This window comes from Aspergillus sclerotioniger (assembly GCF_003184525.1).
Source record: "Aspergillus sclerotioniger CBS 115572 chromosome Unknown BO94scaffold_33, whole genome shotgun sequence".
Taxonomy (NCBI): Eukaryota; Fungi; Ascomycota; class Eurotiomycetes; order Eurotiales; family Aspergillaceae; genus Aspergillus; species Aspergillus sclerotioniger.
In genome coordinates, this window is record NW_020291023.1 from 262,108 (window position 1) to 277,577 (window position 15,470).

A 15,470-nucleotide genomic window follows, 5' to 3' on the forward strand; every position below is an offset into this window, starting at 1 on the left:
ATACATACTGCTGCTAACTTGATCAAGGCACTATGGACCAGCTGTGAGTTGTTTCCAATGTATACGTCTCCATGGGTCTGAAAGAATTATATTACTTAATCTTTTCAATCATTTTCATGAACAAAATGCAAAGATTACCAACGGAACAGTCGACGGCGTTGCACTCAAGTTTAAGTCTCTCAGAATTATTAATGGCATCATCTACGAGGCAATTCAGATATATATATATACACAACTACCGTCCGGTCAGAGGTTTTATTCTTTATGCATTTCGCTTAAACAATCTATAGGCAAGTCACTGCCCTGACTTTGTCGTCAACAATACGGACGGAATCAAAACAGTGGGTTATCTATCACCTGCGAGAAACGGGGGCTAAACCAATTTTATGCTTATGCTTGCTAGATCAATGAGACAGTCTACAATTACATGAAGTTCGCCAACGAGATGCCAAATGGGAGGTCAGGATCAAGTCGCTTTGTGTAAAGTGACAACTAGAACATCACTAGCTGATCATGCTATTTGCTCAGAAGCTACTAATATGTGCGGGGACAATGTTGGTGAGTGAAAACTGCAGATTTCCAATAGGGACATAGTAGTACGGAATTCTGCTAAATGATTTTGTACAGAGGGGCCGTACTACCAATTCGGCAGTCGTGGCATGTACGATATCCGGCACCCCTACAAAGTAAGTGACCTGGTCAAAGACATGGATTACTCCTCTCTTTCAAACAGAGCGCTGCTCATCACCCATGGCGTAGGATCCAGCTCCACCGTCCTAATACGTTGACTATCTTCAAAAGCTATCGGACCGGACAGAAATTACAAGGGAGACAGCAACGAAGTATACTATGCATTCCAGCAGACCGGCGACTTCGTATGGCCAAACTTCATTGAGGACCTCGAAGAGATCCTCCGACTCCCCGTCCACGTGTCCCGGATCTACGGTAACGCCGACTATATCTGTAATTGGGTTGGTGGCCAGGCCATTTCTCTAGCAGTCAACTATACCCATGCGGTGCAGTTCCGAACAGCTGCATACAGGCCTATGACGGTGGACGGGCTGGAGTACGGTGAAACCCAAGAGTACGGCAACTTCTCATTCACCCGTGTCTATCAGGCTGGTCATGAGGTCCCGTACTACCGACCTATTGCAGCGTTGCAACTGTTCAACCGCTCAACCGCACCATATTCGGGTGGGATATTGCAGCGGGTACAACCCAGGTTTGGCCCGGATATTGCACCAGCGAGACCTCGAGGGCTACACACACGGAGCCATTTGTGCCACTATTCACTAGGTTTGTCTGAGATCTTCCGTTAGCGGGATGGTCTACGTTGTGCTACATACTCTTGATCGATGTTCATGGCGTGAAAGTATGGTACGCAGCACTCATAGACTGCATATTTGTGCGTTGGCATGTATAAGTATCGAGTAGCTGGGATATTGGCATGGTAATCCCTATTGACTAGAATGTCATGTCTTATTATTCCATTAAAATAAATCGTGACTCACTGATGGCTTACATAGAGCTACCTCAGCTAGAAGTTCGTCCAACGCTTCAAACCCATTCTGATCTTGGATATCCAGCGAAAAGGCCAAAAAAATAAAAAAAGAAAGAAAGAAAGAAAGAAAGAAAGAGCATATCTAGTCACTGAGAACGTCCTAGGTAAGATACATTACCGACACGAAACCCACGTGGCTTTTGTATTGTTCGAAAGCATTCGTGTAACAGTACCCAGTCACAATCAGGCAACAGCCACAACCTTCTCGTCTTTCTTCTCGGAAGGGTGATCTTCCAGCGGAACGCCCACTTCTTGAGCTGTTTCGTCAGAAAAGTTGAGATCAGCTTCGACGTCAGCATGCTCTTTAATTTTGAAAAACACCACAGGCGATGCGATGAGCAGACTGCCAGCGAGCAGACCCCAGCAGGATGCGAATTCGGTCATATAAGGGGTCCCCACAGCGTCCATTCTGCAAAACAACATGTTTATTAGCACATGCCGCGTTCCTTGAGGCAGAGGTTTCGTGGAACTCACCGCCACATGCCAGCCGCACCAGCAGATTGGATTCCTTTGTAGAAGCCGGCAAAGTTGGCCAACTTACGAGCGTTGTTGGTGAGAGAACCCATGAACCTACACACTCCGTGCCAGTTAGTCAAATGCATACATTTAGAGCAGGTGACGAGAAAGGCAAAAAAAGCATGACTGACCAATATGCACAGGTCTGGAAAGCCGCATCGTAAAAACCATAAAACATGTACAAGAACATAGGTCCGGCATAGCCGCTAGTTGTCCAGTCGGTAGTTGCTGAGACTGTTTTTCGGGTATATGTCTTTTGAAAGGCATATCCACCGCCCCAGACGCCCATTGTGATGACGAATAGGAGGAAGAGGCCGAGCTTGGCTCGCATTGGGCGGGAAAGGAATTTCAAGTCCAAAATTTGGCCGAACACGAATGCGCCAACCATCTGCATGAGCCAGTAGAGGAGGTTGTTGAGGGACCGCGTCCGGATATTGAAATAAGCACCGTTTACGCTGTTGAACTGATAAGCTGTAAACCAATTGCTCACCAGGAACATGGGGAAGAAGAGGATGATGTAGTAGTCGCTGCGTATGGTGTCGTATAGGCCCAGGAATTCCGATTTCCACGTTGGGTTCTTCATCACGATGACATGAGAGCCATCCTTGCGTTTGACATATTTAGAGTCTGACAAGCCCCAGGCAAGAACAAAGCCAACAGCCATGAGCACCATGAAGGCGATGTAGGTGCCATCATTCACCTGGCCCGCTTCAGAGTGAAGATTTTGGCCCAAAGGTACCTGTATGATCAGGTTAAAACGCTATGAGGACAAAGGAGAAAACCCAACATTGCTTTGACGCAAGGAAGGTACTTACCAAGCTTCCAATCACACCACCCAGGTTGAAGATTACCCAAAAGATAGCAATGAACTTGCCCTTTTCCTTTTCATTTGGGTAGCTCATCATGACTGCGCCTTGCGCACACCACAACAGACCGCCACAGACACCCAGTAGCGCGCCAGCAAAGATCAGGAAGCCGGAATTCTTATTGTGGTTATATGACAGAAGTGAAGCCACATAGAGAAAATAGCCGAAGCCACCGAATGAGAGTGTCAGGCGGAGACCAATGCGGTTCGCGATGGAACCTGCGAAAAAGCCCACTACGGCGAAGGTGCTGTATAGAGCCGTGTTGGCATCACTGACATCGGTGGGATCCAGCTGACCACCGCCACCTAGGCCGCTGACTGCATTGTACATGCCAGGGCAGAGGAAACACACGAAGGAGACCAGCAGGAGCTGGGATTCTGGGGAGGCGAAGTATGGCAACGACCACGGACCAATTTTCATCGGCTTGTACATCCAGGCTTTACCGGTGAGGTGGGCATCATGACCGGCTTCCGGATCTGATGTGACCGCAGGGACTTCTTTCTCTGGCTGAAGATCTTCCTGCCCCATTGTGGAGGTGGCCATTGATGTTGGTTGGCAACCGCAGGGTTAGATGTGGGTGTTAATGCAACAGCGGTGGAGAGTGGTATGGTGGTTTGCGACTTGTCGGAAGGTCAGCAAGGGTTCTCAAAATGTGCAGTTATGCATATGTAGACGAGTCCAATGGCATGTATGTGCTGCTATAGACACCGGAAGGTAGCGAGATATATCCAAGGAACAGAGGCGACCAAGAAGCAAGAAAGAGTAGCTAAGAGACAGTAAGAGTAAAGCAAGAAAAAAAAAAAGAGAAAAAAAAAGGGAAGAAGGCAATGGAGGGAACAAGTGGGACAAAGGGTATCACTACGGAAGAGAAGAATTGAACTACCCCGGGGAAATGAGGAGGAAGGAGGAGCCAGGAACCCGAAATGTGTAGGGACAGGTAACACACACACTGGCCGGGAGCAGGGACTTATTTCATGCACTGAAAGCTGGCAGTGAAGGCGGAAGAAGGACAGGGCAGTGCAGGGATGTCTTGGATGATCCGGGGTAAGAATGAAGGGGTGGGAACGAAAACAAATAGACGGAAGAGTGACTGGTCACGGGCGCTGACAAGTCAAAAAACCCTTGGTCTAAGCTGCCCTGGTGATGAGTGGTAAAGGATTTATAATTAAGGCTGAGGGTTTAGGCTTATTTTTATCTTCGGCTGGGATACGAATTATTGTAGCATCCAGCTGATGGTGTTCGTTCCCAGCTGCTTGAGCCACTGGGAGTGAGCTGATTGTGAGGGACCAACTGGTGGATACCACCGTGGGAGTAGGGAGAATGAGACCACGGCGATAGGGACGAGACAAACAGCAAAGATATCGGGGATCTCCTCCACGATACGAAATACATCAGATAGACAACAGGCTGATTCATCCCAGTGTTGCAACGCACAAACCCAATTATAATGAGAGTCAATGGGATGACAAGAAAACTGCCGTACCTTATCTCTGGGTCCTCGAGCCGGTGACCGGGGGCAAGAAGAAATTAGAAAGACGACCTCACTAGTGAGTACCGGCGTGGTCAGACGGTGAGATAGTCAATGACCCCGACGAATCATCGCCGCCCAACCGACTCTAGCGGGAACCGGGTGAGTCGAGGACGCAGAGAACAATCGACTAGATCCACTTGACCCCAAGCGAGAAAAAGTCAAAAAGATAGACGAGGAAAAAGGATGAGTAAGAGAAATGGAAATGCGGAGAAGGCAAAAACTACATCAAATCGAGGGCTGCAGGGGACGAGGAGGAGGGAATGAAGCTTGGAAGAGCCGATCGGGGAAAACCGAAGATCAGGCCTAGAAGTGAAGTGAACTAGCAAGGCACCAATGCAAGCCAACTGACAACCACGAGGGGCCACGGTCGAGACCCCAAAGACCGGCAGGCAGGTAGAGTCGGTTGTTAGGGGCCTGCTTATCTCCAGGTTGAGGATATAATCGAAGCGTTTGTTGAGGCCGGGTAAAGAGCAAAGCGATGACTGAGATAGCAGAGCACAACCAAGGGGGAAAAGGAAGGGTAGAGGACGGACGGACATCTCGAGTGATTCTAATGCATGTCAGATATGATAGATAGGAGCCTGTCCGCTATCAGTTCAATCATGATTTGAAGTCAAGCCCCTGGGAAGTCGAATGATGACGATGATGATGAGTCGGAGGAGAAATGCAACAAAGAGACGGCCAGTCAGCCTCATGCTGGTTATCTGTCCATCGTGAATCCTGATTCACAGGCTAGCAAATCGCCCGGAAAAAAAAGGCGACGGTGACATCGGCCGTTTGAAGCTTAGCCGAATGCGGGGAGGCGAGTTGGGTCATTTGCTGGTACGGTCGTCGTGAGGTAGCATCCATTACCTAGTCTTCAGCTCTTCACCTTTGGGCGCTACACAGTACCGACGATGTATTCTTGGGTTTCCTCCTAGCCAGCAACCGAGAATGGGGGGAGGGACCCAATGGAGAGGATGCGGAGAACAACAGAGGGGAAGAGACAAAGGAAGTAGGTACTAGGTACTACCTAGCAGAAGGACCAAGATAAGAGTAACCTATTTGAGAATGTAAAATTAGGTGATAACTGTAGTGAGGGAGGGAGGTCAGGACTCAGGAATAATTGTCTGAATAGTCTAAAAGTTACTGCTTACTGCTTGACCCGAAAAGGCAAGAAGAACCCTTCGCCCGGGGGTCGGCGTGCCTGCCTACATCAGGCCATGGCAGTACAGTACGAGAAGGGTATCTGGGATGGTATGTATGGTATTATGGACGACCCGGTAAAATACCAGGCGGGTCAGAGCTGGTATGGCTGGTATGACTGGTAATAATGGAACCGGGCGGCAAAATGATGGGAGGTATGCGGCATGATCTCATCTGGATCTATGCAGTACTGTGTAGGTATGGGCTATGGCAGTGTGCACCACCCCTTGGAAACATTCCTCCCTTCAACTGATGACTAGGGGTTTTACTCTTCACTATCCACTATCCACTATCCCCCACCTCCCCGGGGAAAATGTCACCTCGTTCTCGCCTTTCTCCGACCCCCTTCTGGTCTAGATAATGAATCGACGTCACCTTCCGGGCATCGTGCCCTCACCCTGGGAAAGGGCAACGTCAGAACCCATCCATTCAATACCAAGCCACCGGACAATGGCCTGTAGAGCACGTTGCCTGCCCCTGCTCGCCCCCTTCCCCCTCAGTCCGAGTTCCTGGTTGGATGTCACCATGGACTATGTTGTAGCGCCCGAGTCCTCCTATGTCCATTCTTAATGCGCATCTTTCTTGTCCCTCTTTCCCCCACCAGTCCATGCCTTCTCTTCTACTGTCTTGGATGATTGCTCGGTTTTAATCATGCCTGGCAAAACATCCACTTCTCCTCCCCGCATCACCAAGTTCACCAACTGCCGCATCGTCAAGGGACTTGATCTCGTCGAGCAGGATGTCTGGGTCGATTCATTCTCTGGGAAGATCCTGAAGGATCAGGAAGCATTTTATGGACTACACCTCTCCCCCGATGAGGTCATCGACCTAGGCGGGCGCATCCTTGCTCCCGGCCTCATCGACGTCCAGCTCAACGGTGCCCAGGGCTTCGACTTTTCTGTTCCCCAACCTTCAAAGGAACTATACGATGAGGGCATGCGTTCGGTCAACAAGGGCCTTGCGCGGACAGGGGTGACGTCGTACCTCCCGACTGTTGTAAGCTCCACCCCGGAAGTCTACTGGAAGGTATGTCTCCAAAACTAGGCCCCTTGCCACCGGGTCAGAAGAAACTGGATTGAAAGACTGATTCGACGCCAAAGGTCCTTCCTTCTCTGGGTCCATCCGCGGACAGCCATCACGCTGAAGATGGCGCCGAGTCGTTGGGTGCTCATGTCGAAGGACCGTTCATCAGTACTGGTCGTAATGGAGTACACAAGACGGAGGTTCTTCGCGCAGCCTCCACCTTCGAAGATATTGTCGCATGTTATGGCAAGGAAAATCTGACTGGCCCATCGAAATCGGTCCGAATGATCACTGCAGCTCCAGAAGTCGGTGATATGCTTCCCAACATACCCTCACTTACCTCGGAGGATATCATTTACTCTATTGGGCATTCGGACGCGACATACGAGCAAGCCCTCATAGCCACCCAACAAGGCGCTACCATGATCACTCATCTCTTTAATGCGATGCGACCCTTTTACCACCGGAACCCGGGCATCTTCGGCCTACTAGGGCAAAATGAGTGCCACCGCCCATTCTATGGGGTCATTGCGGATGGCATTCATTTGCATCCCACTTCGATCCGAATTGCATATAACGCTCATCCGGACGGGCTTATCCTTGTCACTGATGCGATGAAGCTATGCGGCCTTCCGGACGGCATTTACGAATGGACCAATGGAGAGCGCATCATCAAAACAGGTGCGCGGCTGACCCTCGAGGGGTCTGACAAAATCGCTGGTAGTTCGGCCACCCTTATCGAGTGCGTCAACAATTTCCGCCGGTGGTCGGGTGCATCGACGGCGGAGGCCCTCAATGCCGCTTCGGCCACACCCGCGCGTCTTCTGGGCTTACAGGGTGTCAAAGGATCCCTGGAGGGCGGCGCTGATGCAGACTTGCTTGTGTTGGATGATGAAGAGCACCATTTCTCTGGCCCTACCTTGAAAGTAAGACAAGTATGGAAGTATGGGGTCAAGATCTATGACGCCGACAAGGGAGCTGCAGCTGCCGCCTGAACATGCGAGGTGCTATGCATCATTCCAGCCGTTCCTCATTTATGCGTTACATCTAATTTCCAGCAGGCGTGGGAATCCCGGATCTAAACCTTCTTACTTAGTTTCGGATTAGAGACTTGGATGACTGGCTCTTCCGTTCCTCCATTCTTCCTTTAATTGATGTTGCTCTATATCTGCCGCCGCCACCGCCTTTCGGCGACAGAAGGGTATGTGTGTGGTCTTATATTTGCTATCTGAATGAGCAGACTAAAATAGAGAGAGACGCACCCCTTGGATAGAAATTCAGTGATAGATGGATAAACTGGCTTGAGTTGAAAATTGGGGTGATGAGAAATTCTGCATATGGTCGGCTCCACAGATCTTCTAAAGATGATCTCTATGTCTATTTGTATTTTTGTATATCAGGTGGTTTCTGCGCTACCCGCAGACGCTATGATACAAACAGATCGTAACGGAAAGAACCACCCAGAAATCCGCAGATAAGATGATGATACAGCAATCGCCACATCAACTGAAACCAACCTCAAAAAGGCTAAACAAGATACAAAAGGCCATATATCAATCCTACCAGCGGAGTAGATCTTCCCAATTTCTTGCCAATCCTTCTCTCTAAATCATGAATCGTAAATCATGTAAGAAAGCAATCTCCGTCGCAGATGCATGTATGCGTCGGCCGGAGCCCCTCCCTCACTTTGGAGACCAGAAGCAAACCCTCACTCGCTTGGGTCATGTATGCGCCGCTTCATACCCAACTCCCAACTTTTTTTTTCTTGAAGCGAAAATAGGGATATACACAAGGAGAAAAATCGGTGAAATCGGCAAGCGCTCACAGACGGGGCTGTTCACGCTTCCATCCAGCCTCTTCCGCAATAAGCTCCGCGGCACGCTCACCAATGGCCAACACAGTCAACATGGGGTTAATAGTGGGCATTTCGGGGAAAACACCGGCATCTGCGATGCGGACATTTTTCAGGCCACGGACCTTCAGCTTGGGGTCGACGACGGCCATGGGGTCACGGGTCAGGTTGCCCATCTTGGTTGTTCCAGCCGGGTGGTAGACAGTGTGGGCCACGCGACGACCATACTCCGAAAGTTCTTCATCAGTCTGCACGCTGGGACCGGGGGCAACCTCTCGCTTGATCCACTCCTTGAAAGGCGACTGCTGAGCAATCTCACGAGCCGCTTTGAGACCAGCAACGATAGTGGCAGCGTCGTAGCCCTCCGGGTCAGTGAAGTAACGGAAGTCCAGGGCCGGCTTGACGTTAGGATCGGCCGAGGTCAGGTAAATTCGGCCGCGAGAGCGGGGGCGAGGAATGTTGGGGGTCATGCAGAAGGCATCGACGGGGGTGTCGTATCCCAGTCGCTCGGTGTTGAGGCAGAAAGGGATCTGGTAGCAGTGCATCATGATGTCGGCGGCACGGCCATCGAAGCCATGAGCATTGGGAAGCTCACGACGTAGAAAGATACCGGCATCAGAATCCATGGTGGTCTGGTTGGGGGGCACAGGGCGGTTGAGCTCCCAGATGATGATACTTTCAGGGTGGTCAAGAAGGTTCTCACCCACACCCGGGATGTCCCTCACGACGGGGATTCCAAGCGAGGACAGCTGCTCACGAGGACCCAGACCAGACAGCATCATCAGTCTGGGAGTGTCGACGGCGCCAGCGCACAGAATTGTCTCCTTCTTGGCGCGCAGGGTATGCTTATCACCAGACTGCAGGGTCACATCGACACCAGTCACGATGTCTCCGCTGATATTGACGCGGGACACCCAGGCGTTGGTGAGAATCGTCAGGTTAGGACGCTTCTCCTCGCCACGGAGGATAGGGTGGATGTAAGCGACACTAGCGCTGCTGCGACGGCCGTCATCGGGGTTGTAAGAAACGGAGAAGAAACCAACACCCTCGGTCAGTTCACCCTTGGAACGGATCTCCTTGTTGAAGTCGGGGATTATGGGGATGTTCATGGCGCTTGAGCAAGCCTGGACCCAATCCTTGCACAGCTGATTACGGTGACGGCCGTGAACGGGTTGGATAGTGTTGCGCAGGTTATCAAGGACGCGGGTGAATGTCTCGAAGGACCAGCCAGTGCAGCCGGCCTGCTCCCACCTCTTGCAGTCGTATTCGAAGGGACGGAAAGAGATCAGGGTGTTGTGGCTGGAGCAACCACCCAACACCTTGGCACGGGAGTGACGGATATGGCTGTTACCTAGAAAGCACAAGAGAATATTAGCATCCGATCTATATTGCTTGGGTCGTTCGTTCGGGGGAAGAGGGGAATTCCCATCCCGACCTCTCGCATACCCATAGGCTGTTCAGTAGTGGGGTAGTCGTAGTCCAACTCGCCGCCGAGCAAGTTGAGCCACTCCCTCAGGTTAAGAACACGGTCGTCCATGTAGTCACTGGGGCCACCTTCGATGATCAAAATGCGCTTGTTGGGTAAGTATTCGGCCAATCGGCTGGCAATGACACAGCCTGCTGTGCCACCTCCAACAATGACATAGTCATAGCTGTTGACATCGCTGGCAGGGAAGTCGTTCGTGGTGGCCATCTTGGATGAGAGAGAAAGAAAGAACGGGAGATCACAATTGAAGAAGATGAACAGGATAAGAGATAAGGATAACTAAGAATGGGAAGGAGGCGGAGGGGAATGGCGGATGGACACCGAATGGACCGGACAGAGGAGAGAAAGAAGAAAAAAAAAAGGGAAAGGGAAGAGAAAGATGAAACTGGGGATTATAAATTACAGGATACATAAGACGTGCGGTGCTTTTACTAGGTACTATCATCGAGGCCGAACCATCAGGCCATCCATTATTATTCATTCATCTATCCACTTCTCAATTCTTTCTTTATTTTACTTTCCTTTCTTTTCTCTTCTTTTCTTTTTCTTTTTTTTCTCCTTCTCTTTTCTGCCCGGTATCTATCTGCCCATTCCGTACTAGAGAGACGGGTCCCACTCCCTATATCCACCGCATCGAATCCGCGTCCAACAATGGCTGCCATATAATGGGGCTAGTGGTCCAGAAGAAGAAAATCACGGAACAGACGGGAAAAAAAATGTTTGACTAAAAGTTATTCGCTGGTCGGATTCGGTATGCATAAGCCCAAAACTTTTACGTACCACCTATGGAGTATGGAGGTACCTGGTCATCCCCAGATTATTATTCAACTTCCCCGGGGGATCCCAAGTAAGACAGCCGAATCGATACGGTCGAGCCCTACATGGTAGTAGTATATCTGAGGAGGTGGTCGCACCGGAGAATGGACGGCAAGCAGGAAGGAGTCAACGCCTCAACGGCCAACTTCCGAAGTCCGTTGGACGGCGGACTCCCCACACGAGATCCAAACACTAGATATTTAGGGCACGCCACGATCCCGCCGGACTGGGCGCTAACCAACGGTTAAATTTATCGGAGATGCAGGGCCGAGGCGAATACGGGATCGGATTGCCTGCTCGGGGTTGATAACTTCCATGATGCACAGAGATACCGCATTGAGCCATAGTTGATAGGAGCCTTCCGGGGTCAGCTCAGCCCGGGAGGTCTATCCAGGATCGTATCGATGGATCTTCCCGACGACAGCGACCTTCGTGGTCCTTATCGAGGGCCTAAGTGCTTCGGAACTTAGGATTTGGTAATTTCCGCCTCCAATGCCGACCGGTTACATCATCGGGTTGGCGGTGTAGACATGAAGTACTGTTTCCGGCTTAGTGCGCTGTTCGAGGTACCTGAATTGTACATTCACTCTGAAACCTCTTTTTTCACTATCGGGTCCCCTTGGCCTCTCGTTATCTCTCCTCATCCTTTCATCTTCCTCTCTCATCAATCCCCTACCCCCTTCCTCTCCATCTCCCTCTCTCCGACCATGTCGTCTCTCACATTCCCCATGCGCCAGCTCTACTACGATGGCAAGGTTCAGCCTGCCTCTTCCGGCAAGACCTTTCAGACCGTTAACCCCTCCAACGCTACCCCGCTGGCTGAAATCCAGGTCGCCGCACCCTCTGATATAGATGCGGCTATTGCCGCCGCCGACCGTGCGTTCTCCTCTTGGTCTCAAACCTCTCCCATTGCTCGTGCCCGTATCCTTCAAAAAGCAGCCAGCCTCTTGCGGGAGCGCAATGACGAGATTGCTCGTGTCGAGACGTTGGACTCCGGAAAGGCATACACTGAGACGAGCACCGTCGATGTTGTCACGGGAGCCGATTCCCTGGAGTATTATGCAAATCTGGTTGGAGGCGGTGGGCTAAATGGTGAGACTACCCAGCTGAGGGAGGACGCTTGGGTATACACGAAGAAGGCCCCGTTGGGGGTATGCGTAGGCATCGGCGCATGGAACTACCCCATCCAAATGTAGGTCCTTTTGAATTCAAAGTTTCCTCCTGTTGGGAAGGGTCAGAAGTTGACTGGCCTGCAATTAGTGCGCTGTGGAAATCCGCGCCTTGTCTGGCTGCCGGAAACACCATGGTATACAAGCCGAGTGAATTCACCCCACTTCACGCTCAAACACTTGCCGAGATCTACAAGGAAGCTGGACTTCCCTCGGGCGTTTTCAATGTGGTGTACGGCGCAGGCGACGTTGGTGCATACTTGACTGCCCAGCCGACCATCGCCAAGGTTTCCTTCACGGGCCAGGTGTCCACCGGCATGAAAGTTGCCGGTTCTGCCGCTGGCAACATGAAGTATGTGACGATGGAGCTTGGAGGCAAGAGCCCCCTCATCATTCTTCCTGACGCCGAGCTGGACAATGCAGTGGATGGAGCCATGATGGCCAACTTCTACAGCACAGGCCAGGTCTGTACCAATGGTACCCGAGTCTTTGTCCCCACAGTTATGAAGACTGCTTTTGAAAAGCGCCTACTGGAGAAGATGCAGTACATTCGCCCCGGTCCTCTGTTCGACAGCGCTACCAACTTTGGTCCGCTGAGCTCGGGCGTCCATATGGAGAAAGTGGCTTCTTACATCCGTCACGGAATTGAGACAGACAAGGCCACCCTGCTCTACGGCGGGCTGGGTAAGCCGCAGGTTCCGAAGGAATTGGAGGATGGGTACTGGGTTCGGCCCACTGTCTTCACGGACTGCACAGATGACATGCGCATTGTCAAGGAGGAGATCTTCGGTCCGGTGATGTCCATCCTCTCCTACGAGACTGTTGAGGAAGCGGTTACGCGGGCAAACGCCACCAAGCTTGGACTGGCTGCGGGCGTCTTCACCAGGGACATCAATATGGCCCACCGCATCATCGACCAGCTGCAGGCGGGTATCACTTGGATCAACAGCTGGGGTGAGAGTCCGTCCGAAATGGCTGTCGGTGGATGGAAGAACAGCGGTGTAGGTGTTGAGAATGGACGCCGAGGCATTGAGGCCTGGGTGAAAAACAAGAGCACCCTGGTGGATATGAACGGCGCCGTTGCCACCGTCTTCGCCAAACTGTAAACAATATACTTATGGGCCTTGTCCAATCTTGATGTACAGAAGGGAATAATAGTACATACCATATATACTATTACACAGGTGGATGGCAAAAGTTTTGGGGTGGAAGCTATAGGCTCATATCCATCACATAAGTCGACCCTTCCTTATCATCAACATACGTACCACGCACGCTCATCAGAAACATTCCAGGCATAATGCATTATTTGTCTTTGATGTTATATCATAGGCAATCTATGTTGGTTCAGCAACTAACGCCTTGTCAACCCTTCTATAATCTTTCGAGACCCACTCAAGAGCGAAAATTCCCGGTGCATATCAAAAACAAAACATCTAGGAATAAATTTGCAAGACGGATGCCAATGGAGAAAAGCCAATGTGTTCCAAGCAAATGACAGCGGCGTACGAGGCAAGCTACGATCCTCTTCACCAGGTTCCATCTACCAGCAAGTCAAAGCCAAGTGGATACTGTCCCAGTTCCAGTAAAAATTCGGCGGTCGCAGAAGTCACTCTCACATTACTTTCTGTCAATGCGAGACAACCCGCGAGCCCATGTGGTCAAAGAACAAATCTCCCTTCAGAGTCGAATCCAGTCCGTCAATCGCTGAGTCAACCATCCGTGAAGACATGCTGTCCGGTGTGAGCTCGTCATCCTCCATCGACGGGTTAAACTCCGTGTTGATTCGGAGGTCCTTGGGTGCTTTTTGGGGAACGATTTGGGGCAAAGTCTGCGGCTGGTTGAATTTGCCAATCCCCACAGGAGCGGGAACGTACGTCCTGGGTCGGTAAACAAGAGGCGGGCCTTGAGTACGTGCATCTGTACCGGATTGTTCGATAGATTCGAAGTAGCGAACTGTTTTGACCTTGAGCTCCAGGGTTGCATCTCGGTCGCAGACGATCAAGGCATACGGGTGTAGTTGCAGCGCTGATAGCGTCCACATATGGTTTACGCCTCCTTCAAGACCTTTCTCCACAGCAAGGGCCTTGTGAGCACCGGTAGCCACGATGACGACTTCGCGAGCATCCATGATAGTTTGAATACCCACGGTTAGCGACCTTCGTGGCACCTGATCCATGTTGTTTCCGAAGAACCGTGAATTGGCCAAGATCGTGTCATATGCCAAGGTCTTGACACGCGTGCGACTAGTCAAGGAGGATCCTGGTTCGTTAAAGGCGATATGCCCATCTGGCCCCACGCCACCCAGGAAGAGCTCGATGCCACCATAACGAGCAATCCGGGCCTCGAAAGACGCACACTCCGCCGCAAGATCAGGCGCGTTTCCGTCTAGAATGTTGATGTTCTGGGGCGGAATATCCACATGGGAAAAGAAGTGCTTATACATAAAGCTGTGGTAAGACTCGGGATGATCACGAGGCAGGCCAACGTACTCGTCCTGTTTGAATTAGCATATCACTCATCCACCAAAAACTTCTAGAAAACAATGCATGCATACCATGTTGAACGTCAGGACATTTCTGAATGAGATTTCGCCATTCCTGTGCCGGCGCACAAGAGTCTTGTAGATAATTTCAGGACTGCTACCTGTTGGGAGCCCCAACACAAAGGGCCGATCTTCCGTTGGTTTGAACGACTTGATGCGACCTAGCGGGAAGTGAAAGCATGGTTAGTAGCTGGATGCATGTAGCCGATGCCACATAACCCATGTCTACAAGTGGCATGGGGATATGTGCAAGAATGATGAATCTAGAGTACGGAGGACTATTTAACAGAAACATACTGATGATATAATCCGCAATGTATTCCGAAGCTTCGGAATTAGTCTCTCGGATGATCACTCTCCTACAAAAAATGGTCAGTTGAAATTTATGCAGATGTCAGAATAAGTTCTCAAGAACGGGCGCCATACATGGTGGCGGCAGAGGGGGGAAGAGACCACTACGTCACTGGTAAAATCAAAGGACGATAAGACGAGGTATACCGATGGAGACCCAGAAGACCGTGGAGGTTTCTCACGAGGGGGCACGTGTGTGAATGTGAAAGGGAAAGTGAGGAGTGAAAAGTGAAAGATGAGAGGGGGTTAGAGAGGGGAGTTGGTTTTGAGGTCTAAAAAAGAAAGGACAGGAGAAGGAAAATTAATTGAGCAGCTCTGGGCAGGAAGTTAATAATGATTGTTAGATCCGGCTGCTCCATGCCAACCATGGCTCTGTTACAGTACAGCCCGTACTTAAGTCTGGATCGATCGGCCGGGTGGAGTGTGACAGGATGATACATGCAGTGGACTGCCGGACCTTCTTTCATTGCAGTTGTAGATACGAGTAGTACTAATCAATTAGTCTTATCAGTATCTAGTGATGATGGATGAGCGCACCCCCCCCCCCGCCTCCCTCCAATTCTTCTTAG

The 15,470-nt window shown here is 50.8% G+C and overlaps 7 protein-coding genes across 7 annotated transcripts; 3 read left to right on the plus strand and 4 right to left on the minus strand.

Moving 5' to 3' along the window:
- Window positions 1-539: 539 nt before the first annotated feature.
- BO94DRAFT_589676 (alpha/beta-hydrolase) lies at window positions 540-1,319 on the plus strand (the record flags this gene model as incomplete). Its single annotated transcript, XM_025615962.1, has 3 exons — window positions 540-558; window positions 628-686; window positions 861-1,319. The coding sequence occupies 3 exons, from the start codon at window positions 540-542 to the stop codon at window positions 1,317-1,319; spliced, it is 537 nt and encodes a 178-aa protein (XP_025463302.1).
- A 148-nt stretch (window positions 1,320-1,467) lies between these two features.
- On the minus strand, window positions 1,468-3,810 carry BO94DRAFT_246942 (unc-93 family MFS transporter). Its single transcript, XM_025606417.1, has 4 exons — window positions 2,893-3,810; window positions 2,209-2,816; window positions 2,036-2,131; window positions 1,468-1,970 (listed from the first exon to the last, which is right to left on the minus strand). The coding sequence occupies exons 1-4, from the start codon at window positions 3,484-3,486 to the stop codon at window positions 1,745-1,747; spliced, it is 1,524 nt and encodes a 507-aa protein (XP_025463303.1). The 5' UTR covers window positions 3,487-3,810; the 3' UTR covers window positions 1,468-1,744.
- A 2,305-nt stretch (window positions 3,811-6,115) lies between these two features.
- On the plus strand, window positions 6,116-8,146 carry BO94DRAFT_247068 (N-acetylglucosamine-6-phosphate deacetylase). Its single transcript, XM_025606419.1, has 4 exons — window positions 6,116-6,685; window positions 6,760-7,686; window positions 7,744-7,883; window positions 7,939-8,146. Exons 1-2 carry the CDS (start codon window positions 6,311-6,313, stop codon window positions 7,675-7,677), a joined length of 1,293 nt encoding a protein of 430 aa, XP_025463304.1. The 5' UTR covers window positions 6,116-6,310; the 3' UTR covers window positions 7,678-7,686; window positions 7,744-7,883; window positions 7,939-8,146.
- A 357-nt stretch (window positions 8,147-8,503) lies between these two features.
- On the minus strand, window positions 8,504-10,227 carry BO94DRAFT_589679 (GMC family oxidoreductase; the record flags this gene model as incomplete). Its single annotated transcript, XM_025615963.1, has 2 exons — window positions 8,504-9,885; window positions 9,981-10,227. 2 exons carry the CDS (start codon window positions 10,225-10,227, stop codon window positions 8,504-8,506), a joined length of 1,629 nt encoding a protein of 542 aa, XP_025463305.1.
- A 1,316-nt stretch (window positions 10,228-11,543) lies between these two features.
- BO94DRAFT_589680 (aldehyde dehydrogenase) lies at window positions 11,544-13,111 on the plus strand (the record flags this gene model as incomplete). Its single annotated transcript, XM_025615964.1, has 2 exons — window positions 11,544-12,028; window positions 12,097-13,111. 2 exons carry the CDS (start codon window positions 11,544-11,546, stop codon window positions 13,109-13,111), a joined length of 1,500 nt encoding a protein of 499 aa, XP_025463306.1.
- Window positions 13,112-13,272: 161 nt separating this feature from the next.
- BO94DRAFT_539211 (putative glucosamine-6-phosphate deaminase) lies at window positions 13,273-14,711 on the minus strand. Its single transcript, XM_025612651.1, has 2 exons — window positions 14,563-14,711; window positions 13,273-14,502 (listed from the first exon to the last, which is right to left on the minus strand). Exons 1-2 carry the CDS (start codon window positions 14,563-14,565, stop codon window positions 13,636-13,638), a joined length of 870 nt encoding a protein of 289 aa, XP_025463307.1. The 5' UTR covers window positions 14,566-14,711; the 3' UTR covers window positions 13,273-13,635.
- On the minus strand, window positions 14,580-15,042 carry BO94DRAFT_539213 (uncharacterized protein). The gene is made up of 2 exons (XM_025612652.1): window positions 14,977-15,042; window positions 14,580-14,909 (listed from the first exon to the last, which is right to left on the minus strand). Coding segments are annotated over exons 1-2 (264 nt in total). The 5' UTR covers window positions 14,979-15,042; the 3' UTR covers window positions 14,580-14,647.
- Window positions 15,043-15,470: the final 428 nt, after the last annotated feature.

What these genes read in the sequence shown, in the direction of transcription:
- BO94DRAFT_247068 (XM_025606419.1), top strand. Translation starts at nt 6,311, where the DNA reads ATGCCTGGCAAAACATCCACTTCTCCTCCCCGCATCACCAAGTTCACC. An exon ending in CCCCGGAAGTCTACTGGAAG is followed by an intron (nt 6,686 to 6,759) that starts GTATGTCTCCAA and finishes TCGACGCCAAAG; the next exon opens with GTCCTTCCTTCTCTGGGTCC.
- BO94DRAFT_246942 (XM_025606417.1), bottom strand. Translation starts at nt 3,486, where the DNA reads ATGGCCACCTCCACAATGGGGCAGGAAGATCTTCAGCCAGAGAAAGAA. An exon ending in TTCCAGACCTGTGCATATTG is followed by an intron (nt 2,132 to 2,208) that starts GTCAGTCATGCT and finishes CGGAGTGTGTAG; the next exon opens with GTTCATGGGTTCTCTCACCA. An exon ending in GGTGCGGCTGGCATGTGGCG is followed by an intron (nt 1,971 to 2,035) that starts GTGAGTTCCACG and finishes GTTGTTTTGCAG; the next exon opens with AATGGACGCTGTGGGGACCC.